This window comes from Tarenaya hassleriana, unplaced genomic scaffold, assembly GCF_000463585.1.
Source record: "Tarenaya hassleriana unplaced genomic scaffold, ASM46358v1 Cleome2, whole genome shotgun sequence".
In the NCBI taxonomy this organism is placed as follows: domain Eukaryota; kingdom Viridiplantae; phylum Streptophyta; class Magnoliopsida; order Brassicales; family Cleomaceae; genus Tarenaya; species Tarenaya hassleriana.
The window spans coordinates 5,601,256-5,617,883 of NW_010965372.1; the positions used below are offsets into that span (position 1 = coordinate 5,601,256).

The following is a 16,628-nucleotide window of genomic DNA, read 5'->3' on the forward strand; positions in this document are numbered from 1 at the left end:
CCGCGCCCGCACATATATATATATATATATATATGTATGTATGTATATATATATATATATATATATGAAATTGGAGCGAGAAGAAGCCAAAAAAGGAAATCAAAAGTTGGGCAGCCAGAGGCAGGCTTTTCTGCTTCATTGGTTCCTCATCTCTTCTAATTTTGGAAAGCATTACTATTTCTTTCACCTCTCTCGATGCGCTTTCGATATATGTATTTACATCAAATATTGTTCTCAATTTATCGTTAAGGATTTGGTCGAAGCGACAAAAATAATTATTCGGGGGAGATACTTCTCGCCCGGTATAACCAAAGTCCTTTTTTTTTTAAGGGAATGTATATAGATTATTTTTTAACACAATATAGATTTTAGTAATTATTTTTCGATCTTTTAACACATTGAAATTACAGGGCAATTATCTTTATACATAAAAATAGACACGTGTACATTCCATCCATTAAAAGTATTGATCACATAAAATAGACCGGTACAATTCAAGTTTATCACAAAGGCGTCAAAAATTAACAAAATTTATCAATTGGGGTATTAGGGAAAAAAATAAAATGTCCAAGGACTTTGCCGTAATTTAATAAACTTACTATGATTTGACAATTTTACCCTTGTAGGGCCGACGAAAAAAATAGAAAATTCGATAGAAGGAACCAGAAGATGATTTGATGATTAGTAACATCCAGCGAAAAGAGCAGAAAGGAAGAGAGAATAAAAAGGTAATAAGATGCTTCAGACATGTTTTTTAATTTATAAAGACCGTTTTAGCCTCCTAATGGTGGATTTTTAGATTCCACTTCACTCTGGTCGTTTTCTAACGTTAACGAAAACCAAAACCAACTTGTAACTGGGAGTCAAATAATAATAATAATTAATAATTGTGGATGATATTAGAGCTCGGTTTCACAATCCCATATCACTGGTTTTGTACTATTTATATTCCCTAACCTTTATTCCCTTTAAAAAAAATAAATCCAATTAATATGTCTATTAGTTGTTCTTCAATACGTAGCCACTAACTAATGAGATAAGTATTCGATATGCCCTTGTTTTGAATGTATCATATAAATGTTATTCCGAGATGTAAATAGAAAATTTGCATATATACTAAAATAATTATGAATTTCATATCGTTATGTATATATATATATATATGTGTGTGTGTGTGTGTACAGGTCAGAACTAATTGATAGAGAAAAATAATTGAATCGTCAAATCTATAATAAATATTATACTCTATCAAGATGTTGGGGGGGGGAATCTGTTTGTCATTTCGACAACCGCATTGGGTCATATGTGTTTCCGGTTCATGAATTGGTCTTCGATTCTCATGATTTAATTCGAGATCTTCTGTCTCCCTCGGAAACTATGTGTTTGCTTGTTTTAACTTGCCTGAAATTCATTTTAATGAATATATATATATATATATATATACATATATATACACACGATTTAAATATATAAAAGCTGATTTTTTCTCAACCAAAAAAAAAAACTTGCAGTAACTGTCGTGTTGTTTAATTGCTGTCTAATTCAATCACTTTTACCAAATTTGTCCAAAACTATATACATACGAAAATAAACAAGGCCCATAATTAAGTTATTGTCATATATACCTTATTAGATTTCGCGTCCTAGTGTTTGACCTCTTATGCTTAGTCACTTCACTAATGACAAATCATATAATTAATGCTTCAAATCTTACGCTTTTTTTTTCTTTATTAATATTCCGTCCGATCAAAGCCTAATCTCTCTCGCCCGCGCGCGCATTATGTACATTTATTGATGTCAGGATCCATGAAGGGTATACGATAAACATATATGGGGCAGCTCATGAATGAAAATGATGGTATCCAATGAGATTGGAATCAAAAGCACCACGATTTTTTTCTTTTTTAAAAAAAAGAGTTTTTTATTATAATAATGAAATATAAAAGAGTGTGTGAATTAGGCCCGACAAATATTTCCACGACTTTGGTGGCCTTTACCATCATAGTTATGTATTATTTATTTAGTTAAACAAAGCCTATTAGGTCAAAAGGATACGTCAAGATTCAAGATAAGGTGTATTTCAACAGGGGATGATTAATCGATTATCATCAAATCATTTCAATAAATGCAGTTCATATCCCTAATTAACTTGTTCTGATTGTGCAAGATTTTTTGGCACAAAATTTATTCCAGTTTAATTTTCTCGGAAATCAAATATTCTTTGTTTTTTTTTTCACCTAGGCCTATTATCATGTTACAACCTACAATTGCCGGTCATATATAGTATATATGAAGGTCGAACATTTGCAGGACAACCATGTCCATATATATACATATGCATAGATATATATATATATATGTATACATATGCTCATGTGTGTGGGGGGGTGGTGAAATTTGGAGATATGGGAGGACAATCTCTGTAATGAATCATAATCCCGTTTGAGACATTCAACTAAAAGATATGCATGGAAATGAAATGTGTCCCGGGCACCACGTGAGGAGCACGTGCAGACATGCAGAAAGGGGGATGAAGATGGTGCATGTGCATGTGCATGTGCAGGTGCATGTTCATGTGTATCTACGTGTTGTCCATAAATTGGCGCGTTCCCAAAGACAACTTAGGGTTCGTTGTCACAAAAAAAAATGTATTTTGTTAAAAAAAAAAACTTGGCATATATATTTTGATACCCACCATACAAAAAATAAGAAAAGAAATTAATGGCATATATATATATATATGTGTGTATATATATATATATATAAGACCAACCGTGGTGACATGAACACTAAAAAATGAAAAAGCTTGTTCCTACCGTGTCGTGTCGTGTGTGACACATCGAAGGAAAAAGCAGAAACCAAAACATTGCCAATCCAGTCGGAATCTCACAACCCTCTTTTAAGATCACTTGAATATTTTCAAACGAATTTTGAGTTGCATTATTGTGTGTGTATATATATAAATTGCAAATTTCCAAAATAAAATATACAAGAACATGAGTGCGTTTGCTCTTTATGAATAATGTTAGGGGGGAAAACGAAGGCCCACGAGATGGTGTGTGGCATTGCAATCACACTTGGATGGATATGAGGTAGTCTTTCCCATTGTGAGGACGCTAGTGGAGGAGAGAATCTCCCTCGGTCTACACATTTCGATGTATACAAATCAATAGCCGTCTATTATAATTAATATGAGGATTAAAAAAAAACTGTATTTTTAAAATATAAATATTTTTAAATGAAAAACAAATACAAATGATGAGAAAGACGAATCAAATCCGGAACACAATCTAGAAAAATATAATTATTTTGTACAATAAAAAATCGAAACCCATAAAAATATTTGAACTAAACATCCACGTACGTATAATTCGTGAGTTGTAGGTCAAGTTGGTAAAATGACATTAGGAGTGGTGTGTAGTGGAACACTGAAGGACATCAAGTTGAAGACGACGAGATGTGTAAGAGGACTTTGGCTTGGAATAATAATAATAAAAAAAAATGTTATTTTTGTGGATGTTTTTATTTTTTGTATGTAATAGTTTGATACACGACAAGACAAAAGGCATCTGCATTATGCCACGCATCGTATGGCGTAAGATAATCACACCAAACCCTATCTCTCTCTCTCTCTCTCTAAGATATTTGATTTGTTGGGTTACGATTTATATGTTGGAAATTGGTTAGACGTCCAACTTTACATGATTCTAGATGCTTATAAATTGGTTTTTTTTTTTGGACAGTTCTTCTAATTAGTAGTTTAATCTTGTGATGCGATGATTTTGATTATATAACCCAAAGTTTCATTGTTTTTCAATCATAGGATTAGGCAGTTGTTAATTAACGTGGAATACTGATTTGAATGAAAAATCGTTTTGTAGTTAGAATAGAATCTATTAGGGTTTTTTTTTTTTTAATGATGAGACGTTTTTTGATGGAGAGAGAGAGAGAGAGAGGACAACATGGTCCTTTCTATTTTTGTTGCTTCTTTTGTCCAAAACAAGCACTCCTCTCTCTCATATCTCATCCGCTTTCACTGTTTCACCACATTACAAAAAAAGTAAAAGGCCAAAACGAACCAACATATTGGATTTTTTTTTAACTTCCTCTTCACTATATATACACACATATCTATATAAATTTTGTATTTATATATTTTTTGTTAAACATTTATATATTTTTTGTTACGATGGGAAACCCCTATCCTACATCCCTTCGGATCGGACACCGGACACCACAATGCCTCTCAACCCATGGGCTGGACGAGAACGGCATCAGAATAGCATCGCAGACCTGAGAAAACCCACCGCCCTGCGCAGTAGCCGGCAAACTACGCAGAGCATGTAAACCAGTCTCGTAAAGCTGACCGGCTCAAAGGGAGTACCATACCTGTGATTCGAACCCACAACCTCATAGAAGAGGGGGTTGTCATTAACCACTAGGACAGGACTCCCCTAAACATTTATATTTCAATGACGAGGGAGATTGATTTCAATGACGAGGGAGATTGATTGGCAAAGAACAAATTAGTAAAATAATAATAAGATCTATAAACAATTAGTACACTATTGAGCCTTTCACTCTCGGTTGAACATATAACAAACAACTATCGCATTCATTTAAACTTGGCAAATAATAAAAAAAATTTGTAAACACTAATATAAATTTTACAAGATTCAAAAACTAATCGTACATCATTTTGGACCGGAACTCTTTTTATAACATGTTTAATTATAAGATAAAAAATACAGAGTTAAAATTGAGATGAAAAAAAGTACAAGATTTTTAATAGAATTTTCCATACTTATCATCATCATCATCATCATCATGGAAATAGCAAAAAAAGAATTCAAATAAATGTAAGTTACCTAACAGAAGATTTCGTTCTTTCATGATTAAAAATCAACTTTCTAAAAATAACAAAATTATATTTCCATGTTGACTAAATATTATATATATACTTTATAAAAAAATTATATATATATATACACGTGTGTGTGTGTGTGTGTCGTATAAAAATATTTAACATTGTATTTTAAATAACATCGATACATGTTTGCTCATTTGAAATCTGATTAGAAACACATCTAAAATCTAAAGATTACGAACATGAAAGAAAAGCCTTTCTAAAATTTGATACGGCTGAATTTCTATTTAACAATGCGGTGAGACACACGTCTCAACATCATATAAAAACTGTTTAATCAGTATATATATATATATATAATATATAATATTTGAATGAAAAGGGTGAGCCCTCCATCTCTTTTTTTTTTTTTTTGTTGGTATTCAATAAATTAGTTGATAACCAATAAGAATCCACCAAAACAAGCTTTTGTCCTCATTCTTCATCAAACATATCTCAGCTCACATGGTTTGCTTTCTCTCCTCATGGCCTCTTCTATAAATACCCTCTTCCCCCGTCTAAGCACACTCCAAGACCAACATAGAACAGAGAGAAAGGAACAAAAAAAGAAAAAAAAAATCATATATACATACAGTTTATACAGATAGATATAAGAAATTAAACATGCCCACCACGTTAACCGATGTGTTTAGAGCCCATCCCATTCACCTCCCGCGCTCTCCCCAGCCCCATGACTTCACTTCTCTCTGTGAACTCCCCGACTCCTTCACTTGGACCCACAAAGACGACCTTCTCTTCTCCGCCGCCACCCCAGATTACGCGGATTCCCTTCCCGTCGTCGATCTCTCCGATCACGACTCGGCCGCCTCCGCCGTCGGCCATGCATGCATGACGTGGGGTGCCTTCCAAGTCACCAACCACGGCGTGCCTCTGCCTCTCCTTGACGACATCGAGTTCCTCTCCCGAAGCCTTTTCCAGCTTCCTCCTCACCGGAAATTCAAGGCGGCTCGCCCGGAGAACGGCATCTCCGGCTACGGCGTCGCCCGCATCGCTTCCTTCTTCCATAAACAAATGTGGTCCGAAGGCTTCACCCTCGCCGGCTCTCCCCTCGATCATTTCCGTAAACTCTGGCCACGTCATCACCTCAGATACTGGTACATTTACATACCTATGTATAGACACGCACATATATACGCATAATATCACTCATGTTATAACAGGTATGTTGTCTTGCGTGTATTACCATGTACGTCCAAACGTATACGTACATAGATACGTGTATATATCAATATGTTAGCTTAATTAAATACTTTTTATGAATATAAAAATATATGTGAATAAAAAAGAGAGAGTAGAGTTCAAAGCGAATCAGTTTTGTCCTTGCATGAATTATTTACATTTGGATTTATTGTTTGGTTCGGTAGTAACGGAAGCATAGAAACAGAAGCCGAATTTTTGCCATGACGAAGTTTAGTGAAAAAAAAGGGCAGAATGAGAGCAATTGGACCCACGTGAAGATATGGAGAGATACCATATTTAATTGGACCGATGAAAACAAAACCCCACTTGCAAAAAGAAGTACACACACATGTATGCATGCATGTATGTATATGCATTATATTCAGATTGCATATATATTTTTATTTTTGACTGTTAGTATTCCATTTAACAGTAACATTATCAAAGAGTACGAGGAACAGATGCAAAAGTTGGCAAGGAGGTTGACGTGGTTGGTGTTAGGTTCACTAGGCGTGACCGAAGGGGACATCAAATGGGCCGGGCCCAATTCAGATTTCAACGGGGCCCAAGCCGCAATACAACTGAACCACTACCCGGTATGCCCTGAACCGGACCGGGCCATGGGTTTAGCAGCTCATACCGATTCTACGCTCTTAACCGTTCTGTACCAAAGCAACACTGCCGGTCTCCAGGTCTTCAAGGACGGTTTCGGTTGGCTCACAGTGCCGCCGATCCCTGGCTCGCTCGTGGTCAACATCGGCGATCTCCTCCACATCTTATCCAATGGTCGGCTCTCCAGCGCGCTCCACCGGGTCCGGGTTAACCAGGACCGACCTCGGTTCTCCGTGGCTTATCTCTGGGGCCCGCAAGCTGACGTCCAGATCTCACCTCTACCGAAGCTGGTTAGTCCGGTTAAACCGCCTCTATACCGGCCGGTTACTTGGAAGGAGTACCTTGGAACTAAAGCGACACATTTCAACAATGCACTTTCGGCGATTAGGGTTGATGACAACAAGAATAATGTCGTTGGAATTTTTGGGTCATGATAGTTGGCTAGATTGATTAATCAATTTCTTTCTTTTTTTTTAAATACATTTTGAAATTTTGTTGTCTTTTTTTAATTAAAATATTCGTATTATATGTATAAAAACATGGAAGCTTAATAAATATACAATAAAAAGGGAAGAGAGCTTATTAAGAGGAAGGAACAACAACAAAAAAAAAAGCATGGTTTTAGGGTTTCGACTCTAAATGGGTCGAAGGGTCAAGAAGACAAACACTTCCAAATGCATAAACGACAAATCAAACCTTTTATCATTTGGAAACTTTATTTCCATCTCTCATCTTCTCCTCGCAGCTTCAACAAACATATTATATAATACATATATATAATCCAAAGAACTTTGGAAACAGTTATCGTCTATATATAATACTTTACAAATTAAATATTGTATATTTTTTTCATATATGTTGAGTAAAATAATATACACACAAACAAACGAGTTCCCATGACTTGTTGCCATTATGCTGCGAGGGCCCCGAGGAAGTCCATGATTGGAAGACTCCAAAATTAATTTTTTTTTATTAAGAAAATAAAATATTCGTGTTATATTTTTTTTGTCGGAAGCCCCACGACATTTTGTTCGATCTCGACGTGTCAGATTGGTCTAAAAACTATAACTAGCTGACGAACCACAGCTGTGTCTATGTAATAAATATTTTTAACAACAACCATCAGAGATTCATTTGGCTGATTATGGAATATTTCGATTTATTATTATTATTTTTGCCAACCATCAAATTTAAGGAGAAACAAAAACCCACGATTAGTGGTTTAAATTTTTATTCGTCTACTATTGATTCAAACTATATAAATTAATAAGTGCATGTGAGATATTGAACACCTTTATAAAAATAATATTAAGAATGAAATAGAAGGTCTAAATCTAAATCAACTGTAGAATTATATAATAAATTTGTGCGTGCAAATTCGAACCCATTTTTACATATTAAAACATATATTACAAATGCGACCTTTCATTTGATTCACTCCCGAAAATGCCAATGGTACAACAGGCCACAGTATTATGAGGCAACGGATGTCCATCTCAAGGCCCATCAAATAACGGGCCAAGGCCCACTATATCATCTAACAGGCCACAGTATTCTACTCTTCGTTACCTTTAAAAAGGCAAGTTGCGGTGCATATCTGGTCTAAAATCCCGTATTTACGTAGATATGTATATTATGGCTTACAAGGAATAAAATCTGGTCATCTTTAATAGCATGCTTTTAGAGGAAGAAGAAATCTGGGCTGTATATCCAATAAAGGCAAAAATTTGAATTGGAAAATTTTAAAGGGAAATGAATGCTTTAATTACACACACATATATATATATATATATATACACTTCCGGTTATTTATAATTACACAGATAACAACAAATATAGGGTATATCTTCATATTTGCCCAAAAAAGGATAAACAAAACTGTCTTATTTCGATACACACACACACACACACACGTGCAAGCAAATGTGTATAACTCTTCGTGTGTATATATACACTCCTCTCCACTAGTCTCTTCTCAAAGTGACCCGACCCCTTCTCTCTCTATCTCTCAACGCCATGCCTTCGATAGACGACTTGAGGAACCTCAAGACCCTACCAGAGTCGTACAAGTGGAAACCCACTACGTCCTCCAACGACAGAGAATCGATTCCGGTGATCGATCTGGCCGATTCCGACGTCGTCACTCGCATCGGCAATGCATGCGAAACGTGGGGAGCGTTCCAAATAGCCAACCATGGCATCCCATCGAAGCTTCTGGATGACGTGGAGTCGCTCTCCAGCAGCCTCTTCGGGCTTCCGACAGAGCAGAAGCTCGAGACGGCCACCCAGAAAAACGGCATCGGAGGATACGGAGAAGCCCGTATTGCTCCTTTCTTCGACAGTAAAATGTGGTCCGAGGGGTTCACCATCGTTGCTGGCTCTTACCGCCAACATTTCCCTACACTTTGGCCCCATGATTATGACAAATACTGGTATATACATAATTCATGCACACGCACAAGCTCATATCATATATATGCTTATATCTCTATATGACGTAAAAGATACATATATAAACATTATTGATGGTTCTTAACTAAACATTGAGCAATGAAAATGGGAAAAGTATTTCCTAACCGTATTAACCGTTTTCCTCGACTAAGGGACTAGGGTAAACAGTATATGCAGAAAGACCATTCATTTCAATACATATGTAAGTCCTGAAACGTTAATTGAAAAAGCATTTATAACGTTTTATAAGAATATTCAATTTAAGTCAATGACTAAATCATGTTGTCTTATTACAAATGATTTAAGATCCATGGTTACAATTTATATATAAACATTTGCTTATAATTTGTGGACTGACAGTGGAATAATTGAAGAGTACGAGGAGGAAATGCAAAAGTTGGCAGGGAAGCTGATGGGTTTGATATTGGGCTCAATTGGTGTCACCGAAGAAGACATCAAATGGACGGGGCCCAATAACTCCGGTTTAGGTTCGGGCAGTGGCGCAATACGGCTTAACCATTATCCAGTTTGTCCTGAACCGGACCAGGCAATGGGTCTAGCCGCCCATACCGACTCTACTATGGTAACCATTCTGCATCAGAACAATGCCGCCGGTCTTCAGATGTTCAAGGAAGGAACCGGATGGGTTTTGGTCAAACCGGTTCCCGGTTTACTAGTGGTTAATGTCGGCGATCTCCTTCACATACTATCGAATGGGAAACTTCGGAGCTCACTTCACCAGGCCCTGGTCAACAAAAACAAATCTAGGTTTTCGATTGCATATTTATGGGGTCCATCGGGGGATATCGATATATCGCCCATATCGAAATTGGTAAGCCCGATTGAACCGGCAATGTACCGGCCGGTTACTTGGAAGGAATACCTCGAAATGAAAGCGAGACATTTCGACAAGGCCCTTTCCATGATCAAGGCTTCTCCTCTTACCGATTGATTATGAAAATTTCATGTTTTATGACTGTAACTTCAGTCTTGTTGCTATGATAAATTTCAATATCGAATAATTTAAGTTTCTATCTTGTTGTATTATTATAATAATATAAAAGAAAAACAAAAAACGTTGACCTTCCTACCAGAAGATTTGACCTTCGTTGACTAATATTCATCCGATCGGAATGTCCCATTTAGACCAAAGGAAACAAATCAACAAAAAAAATAAAATTATATATATGTGTATATATAAGGAGAATAAATTTTAAATAAATTCTAATAAAACATGCGGAAAAGTTTCCTTGATATTTCGTATCTATTTAAGGGCGGCTTAAAATGCTAGTCTTAAAAAGAGAAAATCAATTTTGTGAGAATTGCCCACCCTGTTCATGTTACTGTTTACATTTTAACTTTCTTGTTCCATATTCTTTCAGTCAAATATCTTTTTTTTTGTTGTTGGAAAATAATAATTATGGCATTCGCTTCTCCACAAACCATTATTTTAACCAAAAAATAATTCATAGAGTTTGGCACCAATTACGTAAAAAGCGTGTTATATCCTCAACCTTTATCCCACAAGTGTGTGTGTGTGTATATATATATATATATTAATAACTTCTCTAAATATTTCTTTAATAGTAAAAATTATAAATATGGGATAAATGAGAAAACATATAGAGAAATTTGTTTTATTTCTTGTTCGTGTTTGAATGATGGTGTACGTTTCTCCATTTTGGAAAAAGTAGGTAATGGCATGGACATGAAATGGGTCAAATTTATAATTAATGATTATGTAATATGTTTGTGTTTAATGAACAATGGCTGCTTCTTTTGGGATAAAGAAAGTCATAACGTGGGAGAATATTCCAAGCAAAGCATTGCTTCTAGAGGGCCAAGAGACAAACTCACTGCTGACGTAATCTTTTTTTTTTTTTTTTATAATTGAGACCAAACAAAAAAAAAAGCCCCTGCTTCCCCGTTATTACGTGTCTGAATTTTCATCTTGATGTGATGCGCATGAACACGTACGTACATGCATCACGCATGTGCCTCTGCTTGTGTGTATATATATATGCCCGAGAATCCCACATTTCTTTCATGTCCAAGGTTTTGAAGAGCTTGTTCTTAGTTCTTGATCCGACACCAACAAACGAGAAACAGAGAAAAAATATATATTTCTGGGTTTCAGCTCTCCAGGAAAATCTTTTCTGGGTTCCGTTTTCCCGGGAAAATTAGCAATGGAAGGCACTAGTTTTCACAAAGCGAGCAGCAGTCTGAGGAGAAACTCTTCGGTGTGGAGGAGAGATACAGGAATGGAGGTTTTCTCGAGATCGTCTCGGGAAGAAGACGACGAAGAAGCTCTGAGATGGGCCGCTCTTGAGAAGCTCCCAACTTTCGACAGGCTCAGGAAAGGAATTCTCACCGCCTCCCATGGCGGAGTCAACGAGATCGACATTCACAGCCTTGGCTTCCAGGAAAAGAAGAAACTGCTCGAGAGGCTCATGAAGGTCGGCGACGAGGACCATGAGAAGCTCCTCTGGTCTCTCAAGAACCGTATCGACAGGTCACATCTCTTGCTTCTGTTCCATGGATCGGCTCGTTTTCTGATTGGTTCTCGGGAAAAAAAATGATCAAACTTTTCGTGTTCTAACGTTTTTTTTTTCGGAATCTAAATATGCAATGGCAGAGTTGGAATCGAAGTTCCGACAATAGAAGTTCGATTCGATCACCTAACAGTCGAGGCAGAGGCCCATGTCGGCGGCAGAGCCTTGCCAACGTTCGTTAATTTCATCTCCAACATCGTTGAGGTAATAAAAATATATATATATTTTTATAAATTATACATTATTTAGAGTCATAAAATACTAACAAACCCCCCCCCCCCAACCCCCACCCCTGTTTATATTTAAAAGGGGTTTCTGAATAAACTGCACTTTCTTCCGAGCGGAAAGCAAAAGTTCACAATACTTAGAGACGTCAGCGGAGTGATCAAACCCAGCAGGTGATTTTCAAATTTCCATTTTTTTTTACATAAAAACAACGTATTATTACTACTTAATTGAATGTTTTGACTAATAAAAATCTTAATTAAACCCCATAAAAATGGAGCCCAGGATGACACTGCTCTTGGGCCCCCCGAGTTCTGGGAAGACAACTCTGTTGCTGGCCCTGGCGGGCAAGCTTGATACTGAACTGAAGGTAATACTCTCTGTTTATATCTGTTGTCTAATTCTTATAATGGCATAAATCCAAATGTTTTTAACCTTTTGACCAATCCTGAAGCATGGTTAAAAGAGGATTTGATTGTGTTTTTCCCCTTTGGTAGCAATCTGGAAACGTGACGTACAATGGGCATGGAATGAACGAGTTTGTCCCTCAGAGAACAGCCGCATATATCAGCCAGCACGACGTCCATATCGGCGAGATGACTGTTCGTGAGACGTTTGCCTTTGCTGCACGTTGCCAAGGAGTCGGTTCCCGTTACGGTTAGTTTCGATTTCCCGGTCCGATTCTGAGATTTTTTTTTGCCGGAAAATCATGTCTACTGACCATCATCAGAACTTTGACAGATATGTTGTCGGAGTTGGCAAGAAGGGAGAAACAAGCAAACATCAAGCCTGATCCCGATATCGATGTCTTCATGAAGGTTTGATCCTCGACAAAAAATCTTGTCCACGCATTGCAGAACTCATGCAAGGCTTTAGCTAATGTCGTCCCGGTAACTACTTTCTTTGCAGGCGATGTCAACAGAAGGTCAAGAAACAAGTGTTGTCACGGACTATATGCTCAAGGTATACATTAGATTAGTCGTACGCCAATTGTGTAAAATACCAAGCTAGGTTTCGGCAATTATTCGGATTCTTAATGCTTGAATCATTATAACTTTTCAGATCTTAGGACTTGAAGTATGTGCTGACACAATGGTCGGAGACGAAATGCTGAGAGGTATTTCCGGTGGACAGAAGAAGCGTGTCACGACAGGTATCTCGATCAGAAAGGAAAGCCTTGAATTCTTGTATAAATCTACTGTTCTTGATTCGGATTTGATTGTGCATAGGCGAGATGTTGGTCGGACCCGCGAGGGCATTGTTCATGGACGAGATATCTACCGGTTTAGACAGCTCAACCACGTATCAGATCGTGAATTCCATCAGAGACTACATTCATATATTCAATGGAACAACCGTGATCTCCCTCCTTCAGCCGGCACCCGAGACATATGGTCTCTTTGACGACATCATCCTTATATCAGATGGTCAGATTGTCTATGAGGGTCCTCGGGAACATGTCTTGGAGTTCTTCGAGTCCATGGGATTCAAGTGTCCTCAGAGAAAGGGCGTCGCCGATTTCCTCCAAGAAGTAACATTCCTAACCAAATTCTTCTGAAAAAAAAAACATGCTCCTTTGCATCTGTTAATCAGTTCAGAGAGGGATTTTGCTGCTTGCAGGTGACGTCACGTAAAGATCAGATGCAATACTGGGCAAGGACAGAGGAGCCTTACAGATTCATAACGGTGAAGGAGTTTGCAGAAGCATTTCAATCGTTCCACGTGGGGCGAAGGCTAGGGGATGAGTTAGGGTTACCATTCGACAAGACAAGAAGTCACCCGGCTGCTCTTACTACCCACAAGTTTGGAGTTGGCTTAAAAGAGCTCCTCAAAGCTAACTTCTCCAGAGAATACCTGCTCATGAAGCGGAACTCTTTTGTCTACTACTTCAAGTTCGGACAAGTATGTGTATATATACATCGGTTATATGCATATATAAGTAATCAGATCCTGAATGCTGACCCTCTTGCTCTTTTATGTGTCTCTTTCAGCTGTTGGTGATGTCGTTTGTGACATTGACATTGTTCTTCCGAACTGAAATGCATAAGAAGACAGAAGTGGATGGGACTATATACCAAGGAGCATTGTTCTTCATGATGATGATGCTGATGTTCAATGGCATGTCTGAGCTTTCCATGACGATAGCCAAACTTCCGGTGTTCTACAAGCAAAGGGATCTTCTGTTTTACCCTGCGTGGGTCTACTCTCTTCCTCCTTGGCTCCTTAAGATCCCCATCACTCTGATCGAAGCTGCCATCACTGTCTTCACGACTTACTACGTTATTGGCTTCGATCCTAATGTCGGAAGGTACATCCTCTCATATTAAAGAAGATATTTCTTTTATAGAATCGTTTTTTTGTTCAGAGATTCTGACGATCTTTTTTTGTACATCCTCTGATATTATTGCACAGACTTTTTAAGCAGTATCTTCTGCTGGTGCTGATAAACCAGATGGCTTCTGGGTTGTTCAAGTTCATGGCTGGAATAGGAAGAAACATGATTGTCGCGAACACGTTTGGCGCTTTTGCGATGCTCGTCTTCTTCGCTTTGGGTGGTATGGTTCTCTCCCGAGGTACGTGCGTCTCTCTGCGTTGGTTTCTTGTCACTAAAGTAATCTGTTACATTGATTGTGATTAGGGCTTTAATATTCTTCCTTTTTCTCACTAGATGACATCAAGAAGTGGTGGATATGGGGATACTGGATATCTCCGATCATGTACGGACAGAACGCCATTGTTGCCAACGAGTTCCTCGGCAACAGTTGGAGTCGGGTAAGTCGGAAAGTGCCCTCTATGTAACTTATGTGAGATTATTCCTTTCATGGGTTTCCAATCTAATTCATGGTGGGACTTCTTTTTGGTTTAAAAGCCTGCTCCGAACTCTACTGAGTCACTCGGGGTTTTTGTCTTGAAATCGCGTGGTTTCTTCACCGATGCTTACTGGTACTGGATTGGAGTCGGTGCCTTACTCGGCTTCATCGTCTTGTTCAACTTCTTCTTCACTCTATCCATCACCTTTCTCAACCGTACGTATCGAAACCATCGTATCTATTAAAGCAAAGTGAGATTGTCTCTTCACACTCTGCTTGTGTCAATATCTGATGCAGCATTTGGGAAGCCTCAAGCTAATTTACCAGAAGACGCAGCCACTGAAAAGGAGAATCCAAGCAACGGAACACAACCTGATATTTCAAACACAGGAAATGCAGCTGAAGCAAACGACAATAGGCAAAGAGGAATGGTGCTCCCTTTCGAGCCACACTCCCTTACCTTCGATAATGTTACATACTCTGTCGACATGCCACAGGTAAAGAACCTTACAGGCTCTTGTTCAGCATTCCGAATATCGAAAAAACGAAAGATTTGGTGGGATCCTGAACCTTTTTTGCTTGTCTTGAAGGAAATGAAAGAGCAAGGTTTCCAAGAAGACAGGCTTGTCCTGTTGAAGGGTGTTAGCGGAGCATTTAGGCCGGGTGTCCTAACGGCTCTCATGGGTGTATCTGGTGCCGGGAAAACTACTCTGATGGATGTCCTGGCCGGAAGAAAAACTGGTGGTTACATTGACGGCGATGTAATGATCTCCGGTTACCCAAAGAAGCAAGAAACCTTTGCCCGTATCTCTGGCTACTGTGAACAGAACGATATCCATTCCCCGCATGTCACCGTCTACGAGTCCTTGCTTTACTCAGCCTGGCTCAGATTACCAAGAGAAGTCGATTCAGAAACCCGAAAGGTTTTTCAAAAAAGATTTTTGGATACTGCATCACTTAAAGGGAGCAAACCCAGAAAACAGAACACCTGACAAATGTTTTCTACTTCTGTTTTTGGGGTGCAGATGTTCATAGAGGAAGTGATGGAGCTTGTGGAGCTGACACCGTTAAGGCAAGCACTGGTGGGTTTGCCCGGGGTGAATGGCCTTTCTACTGAGCAGCGGAAGAGACTGACGATTGCGGTAGAGCTTGTGGCCAACCCCTCCATTATATTCATGGACGAACCTACTTCCGGGCTTGATGCAAGAGCTGCAGCTATTGTCATGAGGACTGTGAGGAACACAGTGGACACAGGCAGGACCGTTGTCTGCACCATTCACCAGCCCAGCATTGACATTTTCGAAGCCTTCGATGAGGTCCGAGAAACCTTTTCAAAAACACAAACACAAATGGACCATCGGTTAGATTTTCAAGACAATCAAAGTTGATATGTTTCTTTGGTGTTCATATGCAGTTGTTCTTGCTGAAGCGTGGAGGTGAAGAGATCTACGTCGGACCACTGGGCCACCAGTCAGGCCATCTGATCAACTACTTCGAGGTATATGACTACATACATTACTTGCAATATTCCTGGCATAAGTGGACAAGGTCTGAAAATTCTATTTTGACAACAGAGTATTCAAGGAATCAGCAAGATCAAAGATGGGTATAATCCTGCAACCTGGATGCTTGAAGTTTCAACCACTGCACAAGAAATAGCTCTGGAGGTCGATTTCGCACAAATATACAAAAACTCGGATCGTTACAGGTAAAAAGATCAAAGCAAACAAGAGTTCAGAGATTTTAGAGACAGACTTACAGTTAACGGGTTATGTCGGATTTTGCCTAATCTCCCAAAATATGTTCATGAACATTGTAGGAGAAACAAGGAGCTTATCAAGGAGCTAAGCCAACCAGCTCCAGGATCGGAAG

The 16,628-nt window shown here is 38.4% G+C and overlaps 3 protein-coding genes across 4 annotated transcripts in view; all 3 read left to right on the plus strand.

Moving 5' to 3' along the window:
• The first annotated feature begins 5,383 nt into the window (after positions 1-5,383).
• On the plus strand, positions 5,384-7,267 carry LOC104812480 (gibberellin 3-beta-dioxygenase 2-like). Its single transcript, XM_010539649.2, has 2 exons — positions 5,384-6,021; positions 6,540-7,267. Exons 1-2 carry the CDS (start codon positions 5,531-5,533, stop codon positions 7,150-7,152), a joined length of 1,104 nt encoding a protein of 367 aa, XP_010537951.1. The 5' UTR covers positions 5,384-5,530; the 3' UTR covers positions 7,153-7,267.
• Positions 7,268-8,571: 1,304 nt separating this feature from the next.
• LOC104812481 (gibberellin 3-beta-dioxygenase 4) lies at positions 8,572-10,224 on the plus strand. The gene is made up of 2 exons (XM_010539651.1): positions 8,572-9,150; positions 9,530-10,224. Exons 1-2 carry the CDS (start codon positions 8,735-8,737, stop codon positions 10,119-10,121), a joined length of 1,008 nt encoding a protein of 335 aa, XP_010537953.1. The 5' UTR covers positions 8,572-8,734; the 3' UTR covers positions 10,122-10,224.
• A 1,013-nt stretch (positions 10,225-11,237) lies between these two features.
• The window catches only part of LOC104812483 (ABC transporter G family member 40), a 6,852-nt gene continuing 1,461 nt past the window's right edge, over positions 11,238-16,628 (plus strand). Inside the window, exons 1-20 of one of the 2 annotated variants that reach the window (XM_010539654.1) lie at positions 11,238-11,681; positions 11,805-11,925; positions 12,031-12,119; positions 12,232-12,316; positions 12,444-12,603; positions 12,688-12,764; positions 12,856-12,909; positions 13,009-13,099; positions 13,176-13,477; positions 13,567-13,848; positions 13,938-14,254; positions 14,359-14,519; positions 14,615-14,718; positions 14,816-14,972; positions 15,054-15,253; positions 15,347-15,679; positions 15,782-16,072; positions 16,171-16,254; positions 16,331-16,464; positions 16,576-16,628. In XM_010539654.1, coding sequence (XP_010537956.1) covers positions 11,356-11,681; positions 11,805-11,925; positions 12,031-12,119; positions 12,232-12,316; positions 12,444-12,603; positions 12,688-12,764; positions 12,856-12,909; positions 13,009-13,099; positions 13,176-13,477; positions 13,567-13,848; positions 13,938-14,254; positions 14,359-14,519; positions 14,615-14,718; positions 14,816-14,972; positions 15,054-15,253; positions 15,347-15,679; positions 15,782-16,072; positions 16,171-16,254; positions 16,331-16,464; positions 16,576-16,628 — 3,421 coding nt within the window. In that variant the 5' untranslated portion in view covers positions 11,238-11,355. The remainder of the gene's footprint in view (positions 11,682-11,804; positions 11,926-12,030; positions 12,120-12,231; positions 12,317-12,443; positions 12,604-12,687; positions 12,765-12,855; positions 12,910-13,008; positions 13,100-13,175; positions 13,478-13,566; positions 13,849-13,937; positions 14,255-14,358; positions 14,520-14,614; positions 14,719-14,815; positions 14,973-15,053; positions 15,254-15,346; positions 15,680-15,781; positions 16,073-16,170; positions 16,255-16,330; positions 16,465-16,575) is intronic. The other variant, XM_010539653.1, reaches the window with a different exon arrangement.

What these genes read in the sequence shown, in the direction of transcription:
- LOC104812481 (XM_010539651.1), top strand. Translation starts at nt 8,735, where the DNA reads ATGCCTTCGATAGACGACTTGAGGAACCTCAAGACCCTACCAGAGTCG. An exon ending in CATGATTATGACAAATACTG is followed by an intron (nt 9,151 to 9,529) that starts GTATATACATAA and finishes GTGGACTGACAG; the next exon opens with TGGAATAATTGAAGAGTACG.
- LOC104812480 (XM_010539649.2), top strand. Translation starts at nt 5,531, where the DNA reads ATGCCCACCACGTTAACCGATGTGTTTAGAGCCCATCCCATTCACCTC. An exon ending in CGTCATCACCTCAGATACTG is followed by an intron (nt 6,022 to 6,539) that starts GTACATTTACAT and finishes TCCATTTAACAG; the next exon opens with TAACATTATCAAAGAGTACG.